We start from the raw sequence: 22,954 nt of genomic DNA on the forward strand, positions 1-22,954 counted from the left end.
AGGCATGTTATCGAATGCCCTTTGAAAGTCCATGTACACCACATCAACATCTACTCTCTCTGTTACCTCTTCAAAAAACCCCAGCAAGTTTAGAAATCCATGCTGGCTCTTCCTAATCAACCCACATTTTTCCATGTCACTACTAATTCTATTCCAAATAATTGTTTCTAGAAGCTTCCCCACCACTGAAGATAAACTGACTGGGATGTAATTTCCAGGCTTATCCTTACAACCTTTTTTGAACAAGGGCGTAAAGTTTGAAATTCTCCAGTCCTCTGGCACCTCCCCAGAGTCTAGGGAAGACTGAAAAATTATGGCCAGTGCCACTGCAAATTCCACTCTTACTTCCTTTAATATCCTTGGATGCATCTCATTCAGTCCCGGAGCCATGTCAACTTTAAGTATCGACAGTTTATCCAACACTTCCTCCTTATCAATTTTGAACACTTCTAGTGACAGAGTTTCCTCCTCTATCACCACGGCCTCGGTAGCACCTGCTTCCTTGGTATAGACAGATGCAAAGTATTCATTAACACCTAAGTCAAGGCCCCTGCATTTTTGCGTAAATCTCTTTTTTGGTCCCTAATCGGCCCTACCCCTCCTTTTACCAACCACTTACTACTTATGTGCCAATAGAAGACTTTAGATTTCCCTTTATGTTGGCTACCAGTCTTTTGATTTGATTTGATTTGATTTCCAACGATTAACTTGAAATCTAATTTGTACTCTTTCATGACCTCTCTCTTCTGTCTTATTCCTATTTCTATCACTCATATATTCCCTTTCTCTCTCCCTCACAAAGTATCTTCCTATTACTAGACGTTCCACCTATTCCCTGTCTATCACTTTTGCTTCCTTTCTCACAACATATTTTTCTCCTCTTTACTTCATTATGATAGATCATAAATTTGCTGTGTTTTCTACCATCGATTACCATCTGCAGCTCTAACTTCATTGGAGGTTTATTGATAATCCAAATTTTCTTGTATTACTTCATATGGGATATGGTATAAATTATGCTATTTTATTTGGGAAGCAATGAATGATTCAATCTTTCTTTCCAGGCACTATGAAACACTGGGAAGAATTTTCCCGCCAGCATGCAGGGGTGGGGCCTGCTCGCCAACATGTAAAATGTTGCGGGATGATGTCGGGTAGAACTCCCGATGTCACTCCGCATCATTTGCATTTTCAGGTCGGCAGGGGTGCAGCCGAATCAGCTGTGCATCCGCCGACCTGTCAACGACCTATTGAGGCCATTCAAGAAACAATTAAACCAATTAGTGGGCAGCAGGTCAGAAGTGCTGGCGGCCTCCTGAAAAAGCATGAAACTTCATCCACAGGCAGGATGAGGTTTCATGGCTAAATTAAAAAATTAAGATTCGCTTTTATTTAAAGTTATGTCCATGCCCCAATTCATGTGACATCAAGTGAGAGGACATGGATGGTAAATGAAATTTTCGACAGAATAACTTTCACTTTGAGAACCGATCTCCCTGAGGCAGCGCTTAGTCTCAGGGAGATCAGAGCGCTCCTTCGTACGCATGTTTGAAGAAGTGCACTTCGGCATTTGGCAGTCCCCCCGCATAGCGCTTCTGTGTGGACATCACGTCGGGTGGGCCTTAATTGGCCCGCCCACGAAAAATGGCGGTGCGCCCCCCAATTGGGGGCACCGATTGGAGGGCCACCCACCCACGCCCTCTCCCGCATTTCCCCCCCCCTCAGACTGGGGGAAAATGTTGACCACTGTATTTTGCCAGATTACCACTTCGTTCTTGAGCAGTCTTAAATGGAAGTTGTAATTCAGATTGACTGCATTGGTAATATTTAAATCTTTTTCTGCTTTGGAGTACTTAAGAATCACAAAATTACTGCCCAGTGTGCATTGGCAAAATTAGAAGTTTATAGAAAGTAAGACTAATGCACTTACTGTGGCTTGCACAGGTTAAGTAGGATGTGGGCTTCGCTGGCTGGGCCAGCACTTATTGCTCATCCCTAATTGCTCTTGAGAAGGTGGTGCTGAGCTGCCTTCTTGAACCGCTGCAGTTCATGTGGTGCATGTACACCCACAGCGCTGTAAGGAAGAGTGTTTCAGGAGTTTGTTCCAGTGACAGTGAAGGAATGGTGATATATTTCCAAGTCAGGATGGGGTGTGACTTGGAGGGGAACTTGCAGGTGGTGGTGTTCCCATCTATATGCTGCCCTTGTCCTTCTCGGTGGTAGAGATTGCAGATTTGGAAGATTTCAAATTCAGTATAAACAGAACATAAATTTGCATTATTAACAAGCTAATGCTTCATATTTCTTTGGTCTTTTCATGCTTTGTTTAGCTGTCCTGCTGGCCCGCTTGTGTGGCAGATTGCATTCCTTATCAGTTTGCATCTCACATTAGAATGCAGAGCACGGGCAGGGCTCCTAAATAAAGCAAAGGGAACATTTCAGCCACACAAGACCAATATGCTGGTTAACCATCTTGATTTAATGCATGGTCAAGCTATATTGGTTTTGCAAGTGATAACTGATTTCTGCATAAAAGGAACACAGTATTGGTTGATAACAGTATCCCGGAAGAGCTTTCCACAGTTTGGAGATATGGCATAGGAACCTAGAATAGTATTTTGTGTGGACTCTTTGGACTAATAAAAAATGCAGAGGAGCAACAGCTGCTCCAGTCTTCCTGACATAACTGTAGTGATCTAGTTTAAACTCTGACAACTGTGAATGTGCTACTGCAGATATAATCTTCCACAAGACAAACAGAACAACCACATTGCGAGGCCGAACTATGGAATGGGGTAGTACAAACTCATCGAGCTAGAAATTGGACCTGCGCCCAGATCAGGTAGCTATCAGGAGAGCAATCGTGCCGTAGCGAGCCCTAAACTAGCTTCATTATGGGTCTCATGTGCATTTAACCGATGAACTGCTGACATCGATTAGGCATCTCAATGTAACTCAGTGAATTGGTGGCCAATTTGGGCCAGCTGCGATTAGGTATGACCTGGGATGGGGAGGAGAGGCAGGGCGAATGGCAGGGTGTTAGAGCTGTTAGCGAGGGTAGTGCTGTGGGGCCAGGGAGGGTCACGCCTGTTCCTCCTTGTTCCACATTCAGATAAGTAAATAAGTAAACTGAGCTTGTTTAGAATCATCTCTTTAAAGGACCTTTGCTTTGGCTAGCAAAACCATGGAATAATGGGGCGGAGCATGTGCGCCACATATGCTGTCCAGTTTTTGCCTATTATGGCATTGGGACCGTGAAATAAATATTAGGCCCGTGACAAACATAATCAAACGGCTAGCATCTACTTTAGGTGTGCACCTTTGAAGCTGGGAAGCTGTCAGCTACCAGTTTGGCAGCTGGAACACTTCTGAAGTGACACTGGGCATGGAAAAGCAACATCAGAAGTTGATTGCCCAGCCATGATATATTCCCAGAAATCAGGTTTGCGATCCATCAATCTCTGCACCCTTGTGCCAATAATCGTTCATGACTTTACACTATACTGAGTCCAGAGATATCATGGGCTTTTATCAACAGCTTGCTAAACACAACTGCAATACTCCTTCACTCATATACACATCGTTTGGAAAAGAATGAAATTATCAACAGTGACAAGTAGGGAGAAGGTTCCATGATGATTCCCATTCTTCAGCCAGCTTGCCTGATATATGAATACTTGAAATGGTGTCACAAATCTGTTTTTCACTGCACTTCTGGCCAAGTTACGATGCTGGAATGAGAATGGCTCAGAGGAAATTCTAGGACCCTTTTCTTTTAATTTTTGAAAAACTAACAGCTCATTTGGTATTATTTATCCACAATATGCAGAAAGTGTGCTTTAATAAAAAGCAGGGTTGATGTACAAACAAAAGCAATTTGACAGAGTAAAAACTCAAGTCAGTCATTAAAATAAAAGCTAAATACTTTGGTGACTGGAAATTTGAAATAAAAAAAAAAGTGCTGGAAAATCTCAACAGGTCTGGCAGCATCTGTGGAGAGAGGAATAAGGTTAACAGCCAGGACTTTCATCCTCCAGCAGGAGTCTGGAAAATTCCCAGCTCGGCCTGCCCACCTCTGGAGAAAGTGCCTACAAGGATGGAATTTACATTGTTGGTGGGTGTGGGGAGACGGTGGGTGCGGGGGAGACGGTGGGTGCGGGGGAGACGGTGGGTGCGGGGGAGACGGTGGGTGCGGGGGAGACGGTGGGTGCGGGGGAGACGGTGGGTGCGGGGGAGACGGTGGGTGCGGGGGAGACGGTGGGTGCGGGGGAGACGGTGGGTGCGGGGGAGACGGTGGGTGCGGGGGAGACGGTGGGTGCGGGGGAGACGGTGGGTGTGGGCTGCCATTGGGTCAGTCGACCCGGTTAAGTGTTTAGGGGCAGTCACAAAGGTTTCAGGCTCCAAAGCTCACTGATTAAAAGGCCCACGTCAATTCTGTGGGACTGCGTCCCAGTTAAAATTAAAACAGCAGGGCCCTCCAGTCCTCACCCCCTCACACCCCCTCCCAATCCATGCTCCCCATTCACCTCCTTTAGCCCCTTATTTCCCCATTCCAAAGTATGCACCCCCAAGCAACCCCTGAGGGCCCTCAAGCTCCCATTTCAAGCTATGGCACTTCCATGTCCATTCACCCACTATACACTCCATAGAACCAATGAACCCTATCGTGATAGTAAGTTGTTTGAAAAAGGCTATAAAAACGTTAATAATTCCCACTTTCTTCCAAAAAGAACTTCTTTTTATTGCAGCCCAATAGAAGTGTCAATCATCCAGACCCTTAAAGTTTTAACAGCTAAAGCTGCAAATATTGAAACCTCTTTATCTTGTATAAATAGACATTGTGAAATTGAGAACAGAGATCAGATAGCTCGAGCTCTCAAGCAAGCAATGTTTTCTCTGGGATTTAGGTGTTTCAACAACCTAATGGATGTCTGGGCTCTCAACCAAGCCTCAGTATATATTCTTGGCTGAGAGCCCAGACCCAGGCGTCTCTTAGGGCATTAAAACACCTGAGCCCCAGAGAGCACATTGCTTGATTGACAACTTTGGCTCTCATGTATTTGCAGTTTCAGCAATTGAAATTTTAAAGGGTCTGTATGATTGGCACTTTTATTGAATGTTTTTTTTAAAGAAAGTGGAAAGTTGTCAATGAATGATTGTTTTTCTTTACACATTCTACTGTCACTATAGGGTTCTTGGTTCCATAAATGTATAGTGGGCATGGGAGTGCCATAGCTTGGAATAAGGTCGTGAAGGGCCATAAGGGCATACCTTGGCATGGGCCTGAGGAGGGCCTTTTGAACTTATCCTTTTAAAGTGTCCCTCATGGAGACTATGGTTCATAACATTTCTGAGGTGCTGCGAGCCACAACTCATTGAAAACCTGACCCAACTCCATGAAAATTGCGGAGGACTGGGACATGGCTAACCCATCAATAGAACCAGCCATGCTGCGAGTACAGGGTGCGGTCCTTTGACAAGAATCAGCTCACAACTTTAAAAGGCACTCCTGAAAATTGGAACCCCTGGGAATAGGGTCCAGTATCCCAGAATCGAGTCACGGCCACCATTTTTAAATTGCTCCCGAATCATCCCAATTTAAAATGTTGGCCTGGATTTTTTTTTAATCCAATATTACAGCTTAAAGTCCATCACATTTCTACCTCTCCTCAGTCCTAAAGAAGGGTCTTTTTTTTAAATCTCAAATCAGTCATCGCCTTGCCTTAGCCTTTCAATGCTTTGTAAACACAGGACTGAGGTTACTGAGGTTTTATTTATAAATTAAATGCTGTGGTTTAGTGTAATTCATTAGATTAATCTCCAATGACAATATATATTTGCTGCACTAAATGAGTTATTGATGAAATACTGACAAGATTAACATCACTGTTATATCTTCTTTTCCATATGTTGTTTTATTATTCAAATTAAACATTCTATAATTGATATTCACATTTACAGCATTCAAAATGCAGTTGTATAGTTTTGAGTGTAAACCAGGTTTTTCTGTGCAATTTCCCAATACCAGTTGTTATAAAATTTAATTAAATACAATATACCATCACTACAATACTGCAAATTAAAGCAAAGACTAGATTATAAGGCTTCCAACCTCACAGATGTCAACTGGGAATGGAAAAACTAGCTAAAGCTTCCTATCTTTTTTGCAAAATGATAACTTTAAGCAGTAGGTAGAAGAACAGTATCAACATGCTTTTAATGCAGACTAAGACTCAGAATTATCATCCTAGAACCGAATAATGCAACCATTTATGGTATCAAACCTAAAATTAATTTTTTTCTCCATATTAGTTACCCCAACCTGCATCTACTCTTATTTATCAACTTCTACTTAGTTGCAAGCATGGCCATTTTGCAAAACTCATCTCATGTACTCTGTGCACAAGCTGACAGGTCGTCATGCTTGTAACCTTCCAGAACTATAGTTACATGGGGCTGAAGTTTACATTGATTGGGCGGGCGTGTACCTGACCCGATCGGGCATGAAATGGCACGAGATGACATCAGGTGAGTGTCCCGACGTCATCACACACTCGCCGATATTTCACTTGGTGCGCAAAAAGCACGCCCGCCGACAATTAAGAGGGCAATTAAGCCCATTAACAGCGCAATTGCCTGCATTTTGTTGTCGCCTGTCCATCTTATGGTTGGCGGATGGGCGAATTGGCCAGGCGGCCTTTACATTTTTCATGAAACCTCATCCAAGGGTGGGATGAGGTTTCCGTTATGAAATAAAATAAAATAAAAATCTGTGGGCAGCATTTTTATCATCTATAGTTTCAGGTGCCTGATTGTGAGGCTCCGACATTTATTTTCTTTTTAAAACTTTATTGGAATATTTTCAGGTCTGCAGCTCCCTGAGGCAGCTCCAGCATGTTTGAAGGTGGGGGGAGGTGCAGGTACATTTAATCGGGTGGGAGGGCTGCAAGGTGGGAACCCCACCACTTTCCGGACTCCACCTGATTAAACCCAGGGTGGGAAGGCTTGCGGACAGCCTGCCTGTCCAGAAGCTAACGAGGTCCTTGAGTAGAAAATTAATACGATCAAATAAGACAGCGTGACCCCCATCACCAACAGGAAAATCTGCCCTCGGAGTGACTGCTTGGTAATAATCTAATCTTGGGTTCAGCTGATTGACCACAAACTTTCTAACCTCCATTCTCAGGTTATGGAATTATCTGAATTCTTCAATACAATTACGGTATTGCCATTACTTAGTTATTCAATATATTAAAGACACCTAAAATGTGACTAAGGAAATAAAATAATTCCCTTACATACATTTCTTGCGTCTTCCGCAGTAGTGCTGCTTTTGAAGCTGTCCATGTTTGTAGTCATTACGGCGCCGGTGTTGATGACGATTTTTATAATCATCATGTCCAATTCCCATAGACCTCTGGTGCATGGTTACCTCATTATTTTGAAGATGCACCTTGGGCTCTGCAGATCTCTTGAAGAGGACATGTGGATGGTGCCCTTTAGGTGCTGTATAATTGTGCTTAAGTGCGAGGTGCTGAGGTAGAGGAGTCAAAAAGTAATCAGCTTCTTCTGTCCTTATCAAACCTGACTGGAAAGAAAAAGAAACAAAAGAAATTTTTAAAAATTGCACAACCAATTTCTAGTCTGCCAAAAACAAGATGTGGACATCTTCTTTGATGAAGCATGATAAATTGGATTAATACTTCTAGAATCACAAAACTGGTGGCAAATATAACACCAGTTTGTTTTCAAAGGTCAGTTATATGGTCAAGTTTAAACAATATCATTACTTCCTGTAATAAATGCACTACAGGTTACACAAAACAGAAAAAAGTCTTTTCATCTGGTAATAATCTGCATTAATCCAAAACCTTAGCATATAACTGTTGTACATTCTCTGGTATTATAATAAGAATCAAAGTAATCTATGTATCATTGCTTGACGATGTGATTTCTGAAAAACGTTGGTGTAATTATAGCACATCAGCTATTACCCTTTTTACTGTTTAGTATGGTATCTTTTTTGGAATGGAATAAAATAGGCTGAGCTTCTTGGGCTGCAAGGTCAGTGACATGCACACTTCCATTTCCAAATCCTTCAAACTGCTATTTTTCTTTTTTTCATATATTGTATATTTAAAGCCAAATAATTTTTTTGGGTTAGCACATTTAAAGGGTTTCTGTTCTCTTTAAAATTGGCCCCAACAGCAACAGCAGCAGCCAAGGCCTTGCCTAGCTAACCACACCATTTCCCTCCTCTATAGTGACCAGATCCCAGTGAAGAGTAGAGATGCCACTGGGAGTTAACACTGCATAGCTAACTGGCCCTACCCCAAGAAAATAGGTCTGGGTTGCAGTGAAGTTCAGTTGGATCAGTGGGAAGATGTCTCACCTGACTCACTTCCAGCAGCAATCCCACCCTTGAAGAAACACTCCTATCTTCAATTTCCTCAAAACTTTCTTCATAATTCAGTCATCTGGCACCAGGGGTCAGTTCCATTGTGTTTCTCCATATGTTTTCCGAAGCTTGGATGTTAGCATTGATCGGATATGAACATAGCACTCAAGCTTTCAACCTGGCCAGAGCACCACACAACTACAGCATTGCCAAATTAAAGTACACAAAGCTTTTAAACAGAACTACCTAGAAAGCATTAGAACTGAGAGTCACAAGTGGGTGGATGTCAATAACATTTAAGTATCAGTTATATTGGTTAAATATGGGAGTAACAAAAAGCATTCAGCCCTGTCTGAAGCTGCCAGCCACCAGTGCATTTTGTAGCCATTCCATGGTGTCAATGCATTGTCCCCTGAGAGACTCATGCGCATCATTCTCATCTCCCTCTTTGAGTCTCTGCCAATCAGGTTTCTGCTCCTCCTATAGCGCCAAAATCATCCTAATTAGAATCACAAACAATATTCTGTTTGGCCGGAATTTTATGGCTCTGTCGCAGCAGGGACGCGGCCGTCAAATGCGGCGAGACATTCTAAATTCCATTGACTTCAGTGGGAACATAAAATCCACTGCCATAAAATCTCACCCCATAAGCGTGACTATGATCCATTCTCGTCTTCTCAATCTCTCCGCAGCCTTTGAGTTGATTGACCACATCACTGATTTAGCCACTTTTCCAAAGCATAGCAATTAACTTAAAGATTGTGCTAGGAATTTTACTTAACACTGTATAAATCAGTAAAATATTTCACAGTACAGTTAGGTACATTATGAGTTGCACATGCCAAAAAAAACAGATGGTTGTTGGAACTATGCATCCCAGGGCTTTACGTTATGGAGATCTCAAATTATTCAATTTTTTGCCATTCATCTTTAAAGCATAAAGCAAATCTATATGTTATTATAGTATCTAACCAACATGCTTCTCCATCCCCACCCCCTTTCTGTTTCCCCCCTTTTTTTTTTCCCAATAAATTATAAAGATTTTCCTTTTCCCACCTATTTCCATTATATAAAATAAAAAAAAACCCACTAGAGCTATACCTTGAGTGCCCTACCATCCATTCTTAATTAGCACATTCGTTTAGATAATATCACCAACTTTAACTTTAACACCTATGTGTTCTATTGTACTATTGTTGTTGACATCTTTTGATGATCTGCTTCTATCACTGCTTGTTTGTCGCTACAACCACACCAACCCCCTCCACCTCTCTGTCTCTCTATCTCTCCGCCCCCCACACACACACCTTAAACCAGCTTATATTTCAGCTCTTTCCTGGACTCGAACTCAAGTTCTGTCGAAGGGTCATGAGGACTCGAAACGTCAACTCTTTTCTTCTCCGCCGATGCTGCCAGACCTGCTGAGTTTTTCCAGGTAATTCTGTTTTTGTTTTGGATTTCCAGCATCCGCAGTTTTTTTGTTTTTTTTGTTTTTTTTTTTTATTTTTTTTTATGCTTCTCCATCTACTGTTTGAATATTTTCTTAACAATAAACAATGTTACATAACAAATAGGACTTTTAAAGGTCAAATTTTCAAACATATTGTACACATTGGGGACAACTTGGATACAACACCTCAACTGCTTTGAGTGTCAATAATGAGCACTTCCCCCATGACTTTTTAATCTATAGATATAAATGGCAGAAAATCACAGGAAGTACATCTATAGTTTCTTTTTATGAACTTGCAGTGTAAAAAGCTCTCCATCAGAAGATTGTCTTTGCAATAGAGTATTGTATTGTAATATTGACCCTAAACCACAGGCCATAAGTTGCAGATGTGCCACCTTAGTACACTGTTGAGATCCGTGGTTCATGAAGGCAGCTGCACATATAAAAGTGCACCTGCCTTGAAACAGATCCAATTTCCATAACTGGGATGTCCGAAACATAACTTGTGGCCTTCAGGCCTTTCAGGAGAAGGTCTAAAGCTGCCCAAGTTCTTTGAAGAGGGAGGGTACTCTTCTGGAGAGGTCCAAGTACACTTTTGGGAAAGGTCAAATGCCCTTTGGGATGGTTAAAAGTAGATGCGAATGTGCATAAAAAGTGGATAAGATCATTGGAACTGTCAAGCCGTCAAGGGAACTGTTAAGCTGATTGGAGCTGTCAAGGCATTTAAATTTCATACCCTTTAAATTAAAAAAATTCATGCCACAGTTCAAAAAAAAGTGCTTGCTATTTCACACTGTTCATATAGCCTGAGGGTTGTCATTATAGGATTTGTATATTATATAACTGATTTCACAGTGAGGTGCCTGTCAGTTTACAATTTGATTGACAGCACCAAATGGCTATAAAATCTTTGACCTGGAGCAATGAATACAAATGCTTATTTTCATATGGGATTAAGCACTTGAATGAAATGTTTGTTTTTATAAGGAATTATGTAGTTGAAAGAATGTAAATGTAGCAAATGGGTATTTATGAATGAGTGTTTTTTAAAATAGTCTGCAATAGACATTTATAACTTAATTTTATTTCATCTCAGCATGGGTCCTCAGGTCTGGTTGTGTTGGCAGGGGAGGTGTAAGGGTAAAGGGTGGTGGGTAGGGGGGCATGAGTTGGTGCTAAGTTGGCATAGGGGCCATGGTGGGTGAGTGGGAGCAGGTGGATGCATAGGTTGGCATAGAAGGGGCATGGAGAGTGTGTGGGAGGTGAAGTGGGGGGTGAGGAGTGAGGGCTACTTTTTGTTTTTCACACAGCTCACATCCACATCTGGCAACCCCTGCGGCTGCCTCAAAACCCTTTCCGGGGACTGCACGCCAAACATCCCGTGCCCCTGAATTTCCAATTGGACTGTTCAGGGTTTTCTGACTTGGCAGCAAAAATTCAGGCCAAAACCTCTAACAATCTCTGTTATTGTTGTTTTTGACTTAATAGATGATTGTCATGGTCCTGGACATACAGATAAGGTTGGATGTGATATTGTTAGCAAACTCTATCTTTCATTTGATATTATGCTAATTATTTTCAAGATAATCTTTACACTATGCTTCACATGGAACTCTCTCTCCATGCTCTATTATCATGTGATCTTACGTCACTGATGATGTAGACTAAATATTTACATATTCAACATTAAACTTTTATACTGCACAATCTAAGAAAATCCTGAATGTAAACACACTGGCGTGAACAAAAAAATCCAAGGACAAAAAAAAAATTGGAATCCTTCCAGGGATGTACAAACTACAACCCACCCCCGCTCGTCCCTAGCAAAAATAGTGGATGCTGGGTTCGGGGGTGGGACTTCTGGAATCGGGGCTCCAGCGTCATTTTGGCTAAACCAGAGGCCCTCCCAGTCTTTATAAAAATTCAGGGCTTAATATTTTTCCAATGATTTTAAAATAATTCTCATTGCTATAGGATGGCTTTCGGGAAATGTACATAACGTAAACCAAATGGGGAGCCGAGGAGGATACATAGTGGCGTACAGGTGCCATGGGGTAGCATGTGTGATCTGAGGGGCATGGAGGGTACATGGGGGAATAGAGAGGCAATCTGGGAGGGCTTGGACTGGCAATGGGAGGTGGGTGGGGAGGGGGTGAGGTTTAGAGGACATTTAAACAATGTTGGGAGCTTGGCTGCTGTGTTAGTGAACCAAGGAGTCTTCTAACCAGCACTCACACCACAGCAGCTCCAGAATGCACTGTAAACCCGCTGCCCTTGTGAAAACACAAAAATGGTGTGTGAAGTCACACATGGGTCAGGCGTGCAGTTTGCAAGCCACTCAAGTGTGCAGATCGGGTTCGCCTGGTGCCAGACAAAGGTTCAGCCTACAACCTTCAGTTAAATAGCAAAGGGAAGAGAATTATAGCAAGAAAGATCTGGAATCCATGCCAGTTTAATGTCACAAGTTCTGTCATTCTGCCAAGTTGCTTCTTTATTAATTGGCATAGCCCTTTCATATCTATGTGATAGTTCACTACCATCAGTGCCTAAAAAGAAATCAGAAACATGCCAACAGTGAAAATGGATGACTGCCAAGTGGAAATTTAGGTCACAGCTGGGGTACTATCACTTCCAGCTACTGTTGGTAGTACGGCATTGAAACTAACCATTTTCTAAATTTCTCCTCATTCACATAAGTGCATCCACCTTGAATGATTCATCATTCAGAACCAAAATCTAAAAAGAGCAAAACAACATTATCCTCAAAGCTGTTTGCATTCAAAAGAAAGGAAAATAATGCACACTTCATGATCCTCTGAAATAGTATTAATTGTGTTTAAAAAAAACATTTTTTTTAGCAAATTTGAAGAGCTAGGCACAGGGACGAGAGAAAGAAATCAGAAATGAATGGCATGTATGCACTAAAGAATTTGACAAATCCGATAACTCTGGGGGAATAAATTAGAACAGAACAGTAAACCCCTGGTTTACTAAATGGCTAACTAAAAAGTTATGATTCTTTTTTGCAGCTAGAGAGAAACTCAAAGTCAGATAAATGCTTTATGAAAAAGGCACAGACTCTTTATTGAAGAACTGCAATATTTCAGAGGGAAGCAAGTTTTTTTAAAAAAAAAAGCAGACATGTCCTCAATTTCCATTAGAGTTCTCCCTATTTCCTTAATTTGGGATAGAGATTAACGTAATCCTGGAGAATGGTTAAATTGGCTGTTTTCATTGTTGCTCAAGGAGTTCCACAAACTCTCACTGAAGATCAACAATCTATTAGGAAAATCAAGGCCCAAAATTTTACAAAAACAATAGAATTTTAAAAATAGTGTTTTATGTTTTGAACTGAAATACCTCATGCAAAATTTAATTAATTACTTGCAAGCTCCAATGATTGATCTTCAAGGAACAACAGTTTGGAGATTATTGCTTGGTTAGAAAAATTGAATAATTTCTGTACAGAATCAGCATACAGATCAATGTTTTTCAATTTGTTCCTGGGATGCAACACATTACCTATCCCTAGTTGCAATGAGGACATGAAGAGCCACATGATGTGGAATTAGAATCACAAAGGTCGGTTATGCATGTGGCTGATTCCTATACATAAAGGACGTTAGTGGACCAGCTGGGTTTTTACAACAAAGCAGTTGTTTGTATGTTTTTCTTTCTCGTACTAATCCACAATTTACCAGATTTATTTGAATTCTATTTCACAAACTTGCCATGCTGGGATTCAAGCTCATGTTTGCTGGGTTGCTAGTCCAATACATAACCACCATCACTCTCAAGTCCATTACTAGCGATGCTTGGATGTCTAGGCTTTCAAAGATCAGAAACATACAACGTTTCACTGTTTATGATCTATGATAGAGTAGAACATCTACAGAATAATGGATGCTTCATGGGGTTGGGGAGAGGAGGAAGGTAGTGGCAGCTATAACATCACTTTAAAAGGAAGAGATTCAGATTGTCATGGAAAAAATCTCCATCAGTTTATGAATTTCAACAAAAGTCCAACTTTGAACTGAAGACTTATCTAGTCAAGCATCTGTTGCATGTATCTAACTATAGTCCCAAAGGATCATAGGTATCTTCCTCCATTAGAGAGACACATTTTAGCTACTCACAGCTTGAGGGATGCCACTCCAAAAGCATGGGGCAAGGTGAGTAGGCAGGGCCTCCATGAATCACCATAGCCAGTACAAGGATTGAACCTGTGCTGGCATCATTCTGCATCACACTCTAGTCACCTAGCCAGCTGAGCCAACTGGCCACCATCTGTTTACACATGCATATTAACTTACCTGAGCTGCTCCGGAAAGATGTGGTGCTTCTCTAACTTGCAGTTAAATACTCTACAGACTAACTTCAGAAGAGTATAGTCAAACTGTAACTTGAAAATAATTACGCTGCCCATGAAATGGAATGAATTCAAGTAAATTTTATAGCAGCTTGACAGGAAATTTACTGGAGAGGATTTACTATAAATGTAAGGAAATAATCTTTCAGAAGCACAATTACAAATACAGAACAATTACTGCCGAAAGTCACAGAAAGCAGAGCTAATTATTTGTAACTTGTGGATTCAAATGCATACAATACAAATGCCCCACATTAAATAAAAAAGCTTGTTTGTCAACATAGATTGAGATCATTTCTGGACTCAATTTTAGTTAGTTTCATTAAGTCAAGTAAAATGGGCTTTAAATGATATACCATCACTATCACCAGCAAACTATTGAACAGATTAAAATCCACTGTTTCAATCAACAGGCTGCACATGCTTGAGCAAGTATGCACTTTGTTGTTGGTTTGAAAGTACAGGCCTTTTGTGATGTTACATTGCTCAAGATAAAAAAATAACTACTCATTGTGCCAGATATGATATACAGCACAATCGTGCCACCCTGCAAAAGATCTGGTCGTGTTTTCTCTGGTGTATAATTTAGTCATTACAACAGCACTACTTCAAATGCCGCAATCCTAACTATTTTCTATCCCAACAATCGTAACAAAAAGAGACATACGTGTTTTCTCAAAAAACAAATACAACCTGCACCAAATAGAAAAAATTAGCCAGGAGCCAGTATTTCACCTGAACTATTGAGTGTGGGTTTCAAAGAGCTGGGTTACTGCTGGATGTGTTTTCCTTGGTTCAGCTTACACTAACTCTCTAATTCAAATACAACATAGCTGTCTAATGTTTGAGGATTTCACTTAAATGGGACAAAATATTCTATTTCATTCAGGCAGACAATGCAACCCTTGATAGTTAATAAAAGTGCTGGCACACATCCCTTAGTTTTTTTTATTTTAAATTATAAAATGGTATATGTGGTCTGCATTCATAACAGCAGTTTAGCAGCATGCAACTAGAGCTCTTGAGAAGCCACACATCTGACCTGCATTGAACAGAAAGTAAATTTAATAAATGTACAGTACAGATTACATCTCATTAACTAACAATATTTTTGGATGCACAAATCATCATCATTTGGCATATGTGCAACTGGAAATCACTTGAGTTGATATGGGAAGGCCATTTTTCAGAAGATTTTAAGATTTGGTTATGAAGGAAGAATTTTGTTGAGAGGTTAATGCAGAAGGTCACAAAACTACTCACTCAGAAGTTGCCAGAAGATAACTTAAGAAAGGAAAAGAGAAAGTACAAGAAAAGGGGAAAAGCCAAAAAAAAGGACACACCAAGGAAAAGTAATAGGCCGCAAACTACACTGAAGGAAAAAGAAAAAAAAGAATTATGAAGAAACAATTCAGATCTCAAGATAAAGATTATACAGATTGAGGAAAAGGGAGGAAAAAAGAAAGAGAAAGCAAAAGAGAAAAATATGTTGGAAGTTTGAAAATCTTGCAATGTACTATTTAGATTAATAACTTTTATTCATTACTCCAAGAGCGTGCAATGGATCGACATACATGTAACCAATTAACATAGAGCTTGAACAATTCAATTTCTGTCCATAATAGTTAATCATTGTTTAAGCAGCAGTTACATTGTTCAAATTTTTGCAGGGAGATTAACAACTTCATTAAGACCTACACCTGCATTCTGTAGTTTGGTAACCACAAAAAATACAGGTCAAATTCTCGGAGTCAGGAAGACTCCAAGGACCTTTAAAAGTGGTGGCCAGGGCCCAGATGCAGAAGTCTCACCCCCAGTTCCGCCAGGTTCAATTTATGCTGGTAGTGGAACAGGGTGGAGTGTGATTCATACAGACAGGAAACCTGAACTCAGCAGGTTCAAACAGATTCCATTTTGGCTGTTGCAAGGGCAGTATGGGAGTCACAAATTGATGGAGAAGACACAACTGCTCTTGAAGGATGGATAAGGTCTTTATAACTGTCATGATCTGAAGTTTTTTAAATGTTCTATCTTTAAACTTTAAAAGAAAAAGTCAGCAGCTGTCAGTGAGAGCTAAAAAAAATACCCTCTGCTGGACGGCTTTGATTGACAAGTGTAGGTTAGAAAAAGAGTAGCGGGAGGTCATGCACTTTCAATATAGCCCTTTGTTGACATTTCCCCAAGGGCTAGAATTATGTCATCATGAAAACTTGGCTGAGTTTCAAAAGCAACAATTATCTCAACAGGGCATTTTGAGTTCACAGCTTATTTGACAGCTTAAAGAGGCTATTCAAGGATTAGTTGTCTTTGGTGTGGGGTCAGAAAAGAATTGTGTTGGCTCTTATAAGGGTTAACCCTTTAAGGAGATTTAAAAGCTTTGAATAGATTTCATGAATGAGAGTTGTTTTTTCCACATTCAAGTGTGTGTAAGTGATTGCTGTATAAAATTGTTAGAAGTTTAGTTTATTAATCTCTGCACGGCTATTGATACTTTAAATGGCTAGTTGATTGACACTTTTGCAGAACTTTATGAATGAGTGACTGACTTTTTACTGCTTTTTTACACATGACATTAGTATAGGGCCTGAGACTAAAATTAATTAAGAACTGATGGGGATATGGTGGGTGCTCTCAAGCATGTACTGCATAGTAGAAAGATTTCTTGGCCCAAATGAAAGAAAACTGAATAAATTAAGATATTATTTAAGCAATTAATTTCCTTGTATTTTTCAATGCAGGTTGATGAGCACATTTGATTGTTTTGAGTGCCTTGAATAGCTTTCAGTGAATTGGATGGCTTTGAGCGCACTCGATGCTTCTGAGGGCCTTTTGCCATTTGATCATATTTGATATCAAAGATGGAAAAACACTGCTGATCTACAATCAAACACATTCCAAATTAGAACATTTGATGTCAAATGACCGCTGATAAGCTTTGAGCACATCGAACACAAATATTATGTCAATATTTTCGGGTAAGGCGGATCCAGAAAAGCCTCCTCCCTTGTTGGGCTGGAAACATACTGGTCAAAAAAATTCTCCTGAACATTGCACAGAAACTCTGCCCCTCCTCTATGCTCTTTGCACTATTACTATCCCAGTCTATATTAGGGTTAATGAAGTCCCCATTATTACTATTCTGTACTTTCTAATTTCCCTGCAAATTTATTCCCGTTTTTTCCCACTATTTGGTGGCCAATAAAATGCACTCAATAGGGTAATGGTACCTCTGTTGCTTCTCAACTCTAACCAGATAGATTCTGCCCTTGACCCTTCCAAGGCATCCTCTCTCTCCAGTCGGTGATTTTCTCCTTAATTAATGCTGCCATCCCTTTTCCTGACATTCATTCCCTGTTTTTCCTAAATCCCTCTATGCAGGGGTATTGAGTGCCCAGTCTTGCCCTTTGCTTTGAGCCAATACTTACCAATAACCTGCTCACAAGTGTTCACTTTGGATTCCAACAGGATCACTCGGTTCCAGCTCTCATTATTGCCATGGTCCAAGCACAAATTGGCCAGAATTTTATGTTGAACATGCGGGTGCACACCTGACCTGTACGGGAAGGTGTCAGGCACATGTGCCTACATCATTGCGCTCGCCAGCAACATTACGGTCAGCAGACGCATGTGAGAGTTGGAAGCACGCCCGACAATTAAGTGGGCAATTAAGCTCATTAAGGAGCAAACTATCAGTGACTTGACGTGGCCCGTCCACATTTACGGTTGGCGGACGGGCCAATCGGCCAGGCAGCCTTCACGTTTTCACTACAAGCTCCATCCAGAGCGGGATAAAATGTCCAGGGTTAAATAAAAGACGACGTTTGAGGGATGAGGTGTCATGAAGTCTGCTCTCAGGTGCTTGAATTTATAGTATTGACAAAGCTTGCGGCAGTTTATTGACCTCATTTCATTTTTACAGTACCACATCTCCCTGAGGCAGCTCCACTGCAGCTGTCAGCCTTCAGGGAGCGCCTGCCCACAATCTCACTTCTCTTGGTGCCCACCCTCTTCCCACACCCCCCAGTAGCGCTGAGCCTTTCTCAGCGCGAGTTTCACACTGGCTATCAGTTAATTGGCCAGCCAACGTGAAAACGTGGTTGGGGGTGGCTCACGACCGGAAGCGCATATTGCATCCGCTTCCGGGCCCGCCGATCGCCTGTGCCCAACAAGTGCAAGGTTCAGGTGATTGAATCCTAGAGGTGAGGTGAGAGTCATTGGTCTGGGCAGTATGCCAGTGTTTGACAAGCGTAGGTTAGGAAAAAAAAAACAGCAAATGGTCACATAGTTTCAATAGTGCCCTTTGTTGGCAATGCCCCGTGGGTTAGAATTCTGTTATCAAGCAGCCCTAGTAAAATTGAAGTCAGTTGGAATTAGGTGAAAAACTCTTCACGGGTGAAGTCATATTTAGCATACAGATTATGGAAGGCAATTATCTGAGCTCCAGGACATTTTGCAGGACTTCCTCAGATCAGGATGCTAGGCCCAAACATCTTCAGCTGCTTCATCAATGACATTCCCAGCATTATAATGTCAGAAGTGGGGATGATCGCTGATCATTGCGCAGTACCATTCACAACTCCTCAGATAAAAAAACAGTCCTTGTCAGCTGCAGCAAGATCTGGACCACATTCAGGCTTGGATTATTAAGTGTAAGTAACATTCATGCCACACAGATGCCAGTTGACAACCATTTGTGACAAGAGAGAATCTAACCAGCTCCCCTTGATGTTCAACAGCATTACCATTGCAGAATCCCCCCACCTTCAATGTCCTGGGTGTTACCAATCACCAGAAACTTAACTGTACCAGCCATAACTATTATGGCTACAAGAGTAGGTCAGAAGCTGAATAATCTGAGGCAAGTAACTTACCTCCTGATTCCCCAAAGCCCCATTGTTTACAAGACACAAGTCAGGGCTGTGATGGAATGCTGTGCACTTCATCAACATTCAAGAGGCTCGACACCATCACGAACAAAGCATTCCCCTTCATTGGAACCCATCCACATCCTTAAATACACACTCCCTCTGCCACCAGAGTCCAGTGGCTACAGTGTGTACCAATTACAAGGTGCTCAGCAGCAACTCGCTAAGGCTTCTTTGACAGCACCTTCCAAACCTGCAACCACTCCCACCTAGAAGATCAAGGGCAACAGGTGCATGGGAACATTGCCACCTGCAAGTTTCCTTCCAAGTCACACACTGCCCTTGAAAATCTATCACTGTTCTTTGATCAGTACTGGGTCAAAATACTGGTTCTCTCCGTCTAACAGCACTATGGGTGCACTTGCACTCAGGGACAGCAGTTCAAGAAGGCAGGTCCCTCTATCTTCAAGGGCAATAAGGGATTGACAATTAATGCTGGACTTGCCAGAGACACCCATCTCACGACTAAATGAATAATTAAAAGCAAGTAAGGAGTGAAAAGATAACATTAAAAATAAATATCACGTTCAAAAAGAAAACCTAAAATCCATGAACTACAATGCTTCACAGAGTGCAACAGATATAAGGGCTGATTCCATGATCTGACTCAGAATAGCTTCAAAGGGAACAGAGAACAGGAATCACAGGTCTGCAGTGCCCAGTTTTCTGGCCATTTACATGAAAAGGGAAAACCAGACAATGCCAGTGTGCCATTTTCTGGTTAGTGCTGTCTGCAGATGTTGCTCTCTACTGAGAGCCTCTCACTGCAGAATCAATTTGATAATCTGAAACAGAATTTAGGGACCAAGTATTTGTATCTACACCATGGATCCATGGGCAGAATATTTAGGTTAGCGGGCAGGTGTGATCGGTGAGTCCAGAATCGGCTGGGGAACAGTGATTGGCCCCCACCCACGATTTCACACTAGCTGGCCAATTGACAGCCAGCCAGCGTGATGTCCGTGCTGAAATGCTCAGCACTGCTGGGGCAGAGGGCGGGCGCGGACGTAAGCGTGGGCGCAGGCGAGCGCTGAATGAAAGCTCCTGAAGGCAGGGAGCTGCCTCAGGGAGCTGAAGACTTCAAGTCAATTAAATAAAGATTTTAACTCATGAAAAAATGCCCAAGCATCATAATCAGTTACCTGAATGTATACATGTTAAAAATTCTGTCCACAGATTTTTCTTTTTCTTTCATTTAATAACGGAAACCTCATCCAGCCCTTGGGTGAGGTTTCATCAAAAATGCAAAGTCTGCCTGGCCAATTCACCCGTCCACCAACTGTAAGGTTGGACAGACCACGGAAAAAATCAGGGGCAATTGAAGCTTTAACAAATTTAACTGTCGGGTGTGCTTCCTACACTCGCACACGCCTGCTGACCGAAATATCTTGCATGAATTTGTGTCCGATCGTGCTGCACGCCGACCTAAAAATTCTGCCCCAGGTCTTCTGCTTGCAAGGTCAGATTTAATAATTACCCTTAGGGATCAAAACCAAAAGTAGGGTTAAACACTAAAGAACCAGGAAACATTAACAGCAACAGAACTGTCATTCTGGCTTACAGGTGCTATGCTTGTTTGATACAACACATGCTGTCAGGCAGTATTGAATTAGAGTGCACCCTCAGACTTCAGTCCAGGAGCTGAATGAAATTCAATGAGGAAGGAGGTTGAACTGAGAATGCAACTAATAAGGCATGTCAACTGCTTTTAGCATTATAATCTTTTAGCACTAATAATATAAAAAATATTTTAGTTCCTTCTAAAATAATTTTGCTGCTTATGTCAAAATTTGCTGATTATGAACACTCATTTTTCACTTGCAAAAGCATACATTTGTTCACTGATTTCAACTAACTTTTTCATCCAAATTTGGTATAAGCCAGTCAATGAAAACTTAAGAAAATTGTTCAGACATGTCTAAAGAAGAAAGATAGATGCAGTAAGGATGTGGCCGATCCTTTCTTTCCTGCAGAAAAAAAAGCGATTCCTTCTATTATGATGGTTCCCCAGAAACCTACTTTAGTCACAGGTTTACATGTGTTCAGGTCAAAGAGTTAAGCCCTCATTCAGCAGAGATTTGGGAGGGCTAGAGTAGAACGGAGGGCAAGAAACAATAAATTATGTTGTCATGCATGAAAAATCTCCTTTTGACAGCAAGTTTTCCTCCAGCCCTTCAGGCCCGACATTACCTGACCCAAACAAGTGTCACAGAATTAAGGTAAGTTATCTATCATAACAAGATTAAAAAGAGAGTCCCCTGGTTCAACCTGCCCTAGTTTATCAAAACTTTTCAAGCAACAGGAAGCTCTATGCCCACAGGGAAAGGCAGATGACAAAGCACTAACTGATAATCAGAATAATTTACCTTGGCTATTTATCATAATAATGGCAAATAGTGACAACAAGGTAATTGGAATGGACACCAGTTGGTAGTGTTTTGGCAAGGTTTTCTTCATAAAAATCAGGATTTTACAAAAATAAAACTTGCCCTTCAAAGGAATGATGGAAGAATTCAAATTTCTACCATTCATTCTGATCCAGGGCTGTGCTCTGCTGAGCTGTGTAAATGGCTCTGGAGTCACCCACTTTTGAGCGCATCCCACAGAATATATTAAAATGTAGTGAAATTTGGAAGGGTAAAATCAAACTTCACTTACCACAGTACGAATGGACAAAAGGACAAAAATGTGTTTGATAGTTACACAAGTGCATGGGATAATATTTGAAAGATGGATCACAGCTCTTACTGAATTGTCACAATATCCTAAATGCTGTAGAGGTAAATATCTATGCTTTATAAAATGCTCCTCGTAGCCATTTTTAAAAAAATACCTTCAATAAGTATGTATGAGTCCAGAAATTCAAGACTGTCAGGTATGTTTCCTGCATATGAACAGTGAGGCACAAAGAACCACCGACATGTAGTGTAGTGGGTTAATAGAATAGCTATTGTAATGAGTGATGCAGGCCATGATGTAACAGCGACATCAGCAGTCATGTGCTAGAGACTTTGTACAGCAGACAAAGCCAGCAGCACTCAGGAGAGATGTGCCTACTGAATGGTCCACCTTGTACATGTTGTACATAGTGTAACTAAACCATTATGATGTAACTACCTGAGTCAGGCTACAGTCTCTCTAGATAAGGTACACCTTGCCACCTATATATGAAACATGCTAGCAGAGTTAGTGACAACAATATAACCACGATTTGGTGCCATTGACGGAACATTTACAGTTGGAACAAACCCTGGTGGGAACAACAATCCACAAGTTTATCTAAGCAGGAAGCCAACAGAGAAGGGTAGCGTTGGCAGCACTCAACAAGCAACCACTGCTCCTACCCCGTCTGTTCAAAAGTCTCAAGGGCCTGCACAGAGGCTAACATTGGAAGACATGGCAAAATAACTTCTTGAGGTACTAAACAGCTTCGGGTCTCCTTACCAAAGTTCAGAAGGTCCAGGTTAGTTCAATTGTCTACAACATAGGGTCTATCGCCAATGAAATCCTTCTCAGACAGGGGGTAGAAGAGACTTCCGCAGACTTCGAATCTGTTCTAAAAGCCTTTGATGTGTTTTTTTACTCCAAAACAGGTCATCTGTGCTGGGTAAGCGCGCTTCAACTATAGATCCCAGAAACCAGGGGAATCTGTCCAATCGCTCCATACCAACTCGTTCATGGCAGCCAGTTACAGCAAACAGGAGTCTTTCACAGAAAATCGCACACTCAATTAACCACTTCATGGTGCACGTCAAACCGAACAAAATAAGCAAAATCGGCCCCTCACCCACTGACACCCAGAAGAATTG

General features: G+C 41.3%; 1 protein-coding gene across 1 annotated transcript in view; it reads right to left on the reverse strand.

Annotated features, from left to right (window-relative positions):
* LOC121276052 (A disintegrin and metalloproteinase with thrombospondin motifs 16) overlaps positions 1–22,954 on the reverse strand; it is a 332,665-nt gene that overhangs the window by 246,926 nt on the left and 62,785 nt on the right. Inside the window, exon 3 of the mRNA XM_041183997.1 lies at positions 7,303–7,588. Coding sequence (XP_041039931.1) covers positions 7,303–7,588 — 286 coding nt within the window. The remainder of the gene's footprint in view (positions 1–7,302; positions 7,589–22,954) is intronic.

The sequence above is a fragment of the Carcharodon carcharias genome, chromosome 3 (assembly GCF_017639515.1).
Source record: "Carcharodon carcharias isolate sCarCar2 chromosome 3, sCarCar2.pri, whole genome shotgun sequence".
NCBI lineage: Eukaryota > Metazoa > Chordata > Chondrichthyes > Lamniformes > Lamnidae > Carcharodon > Carcharodon carcharias.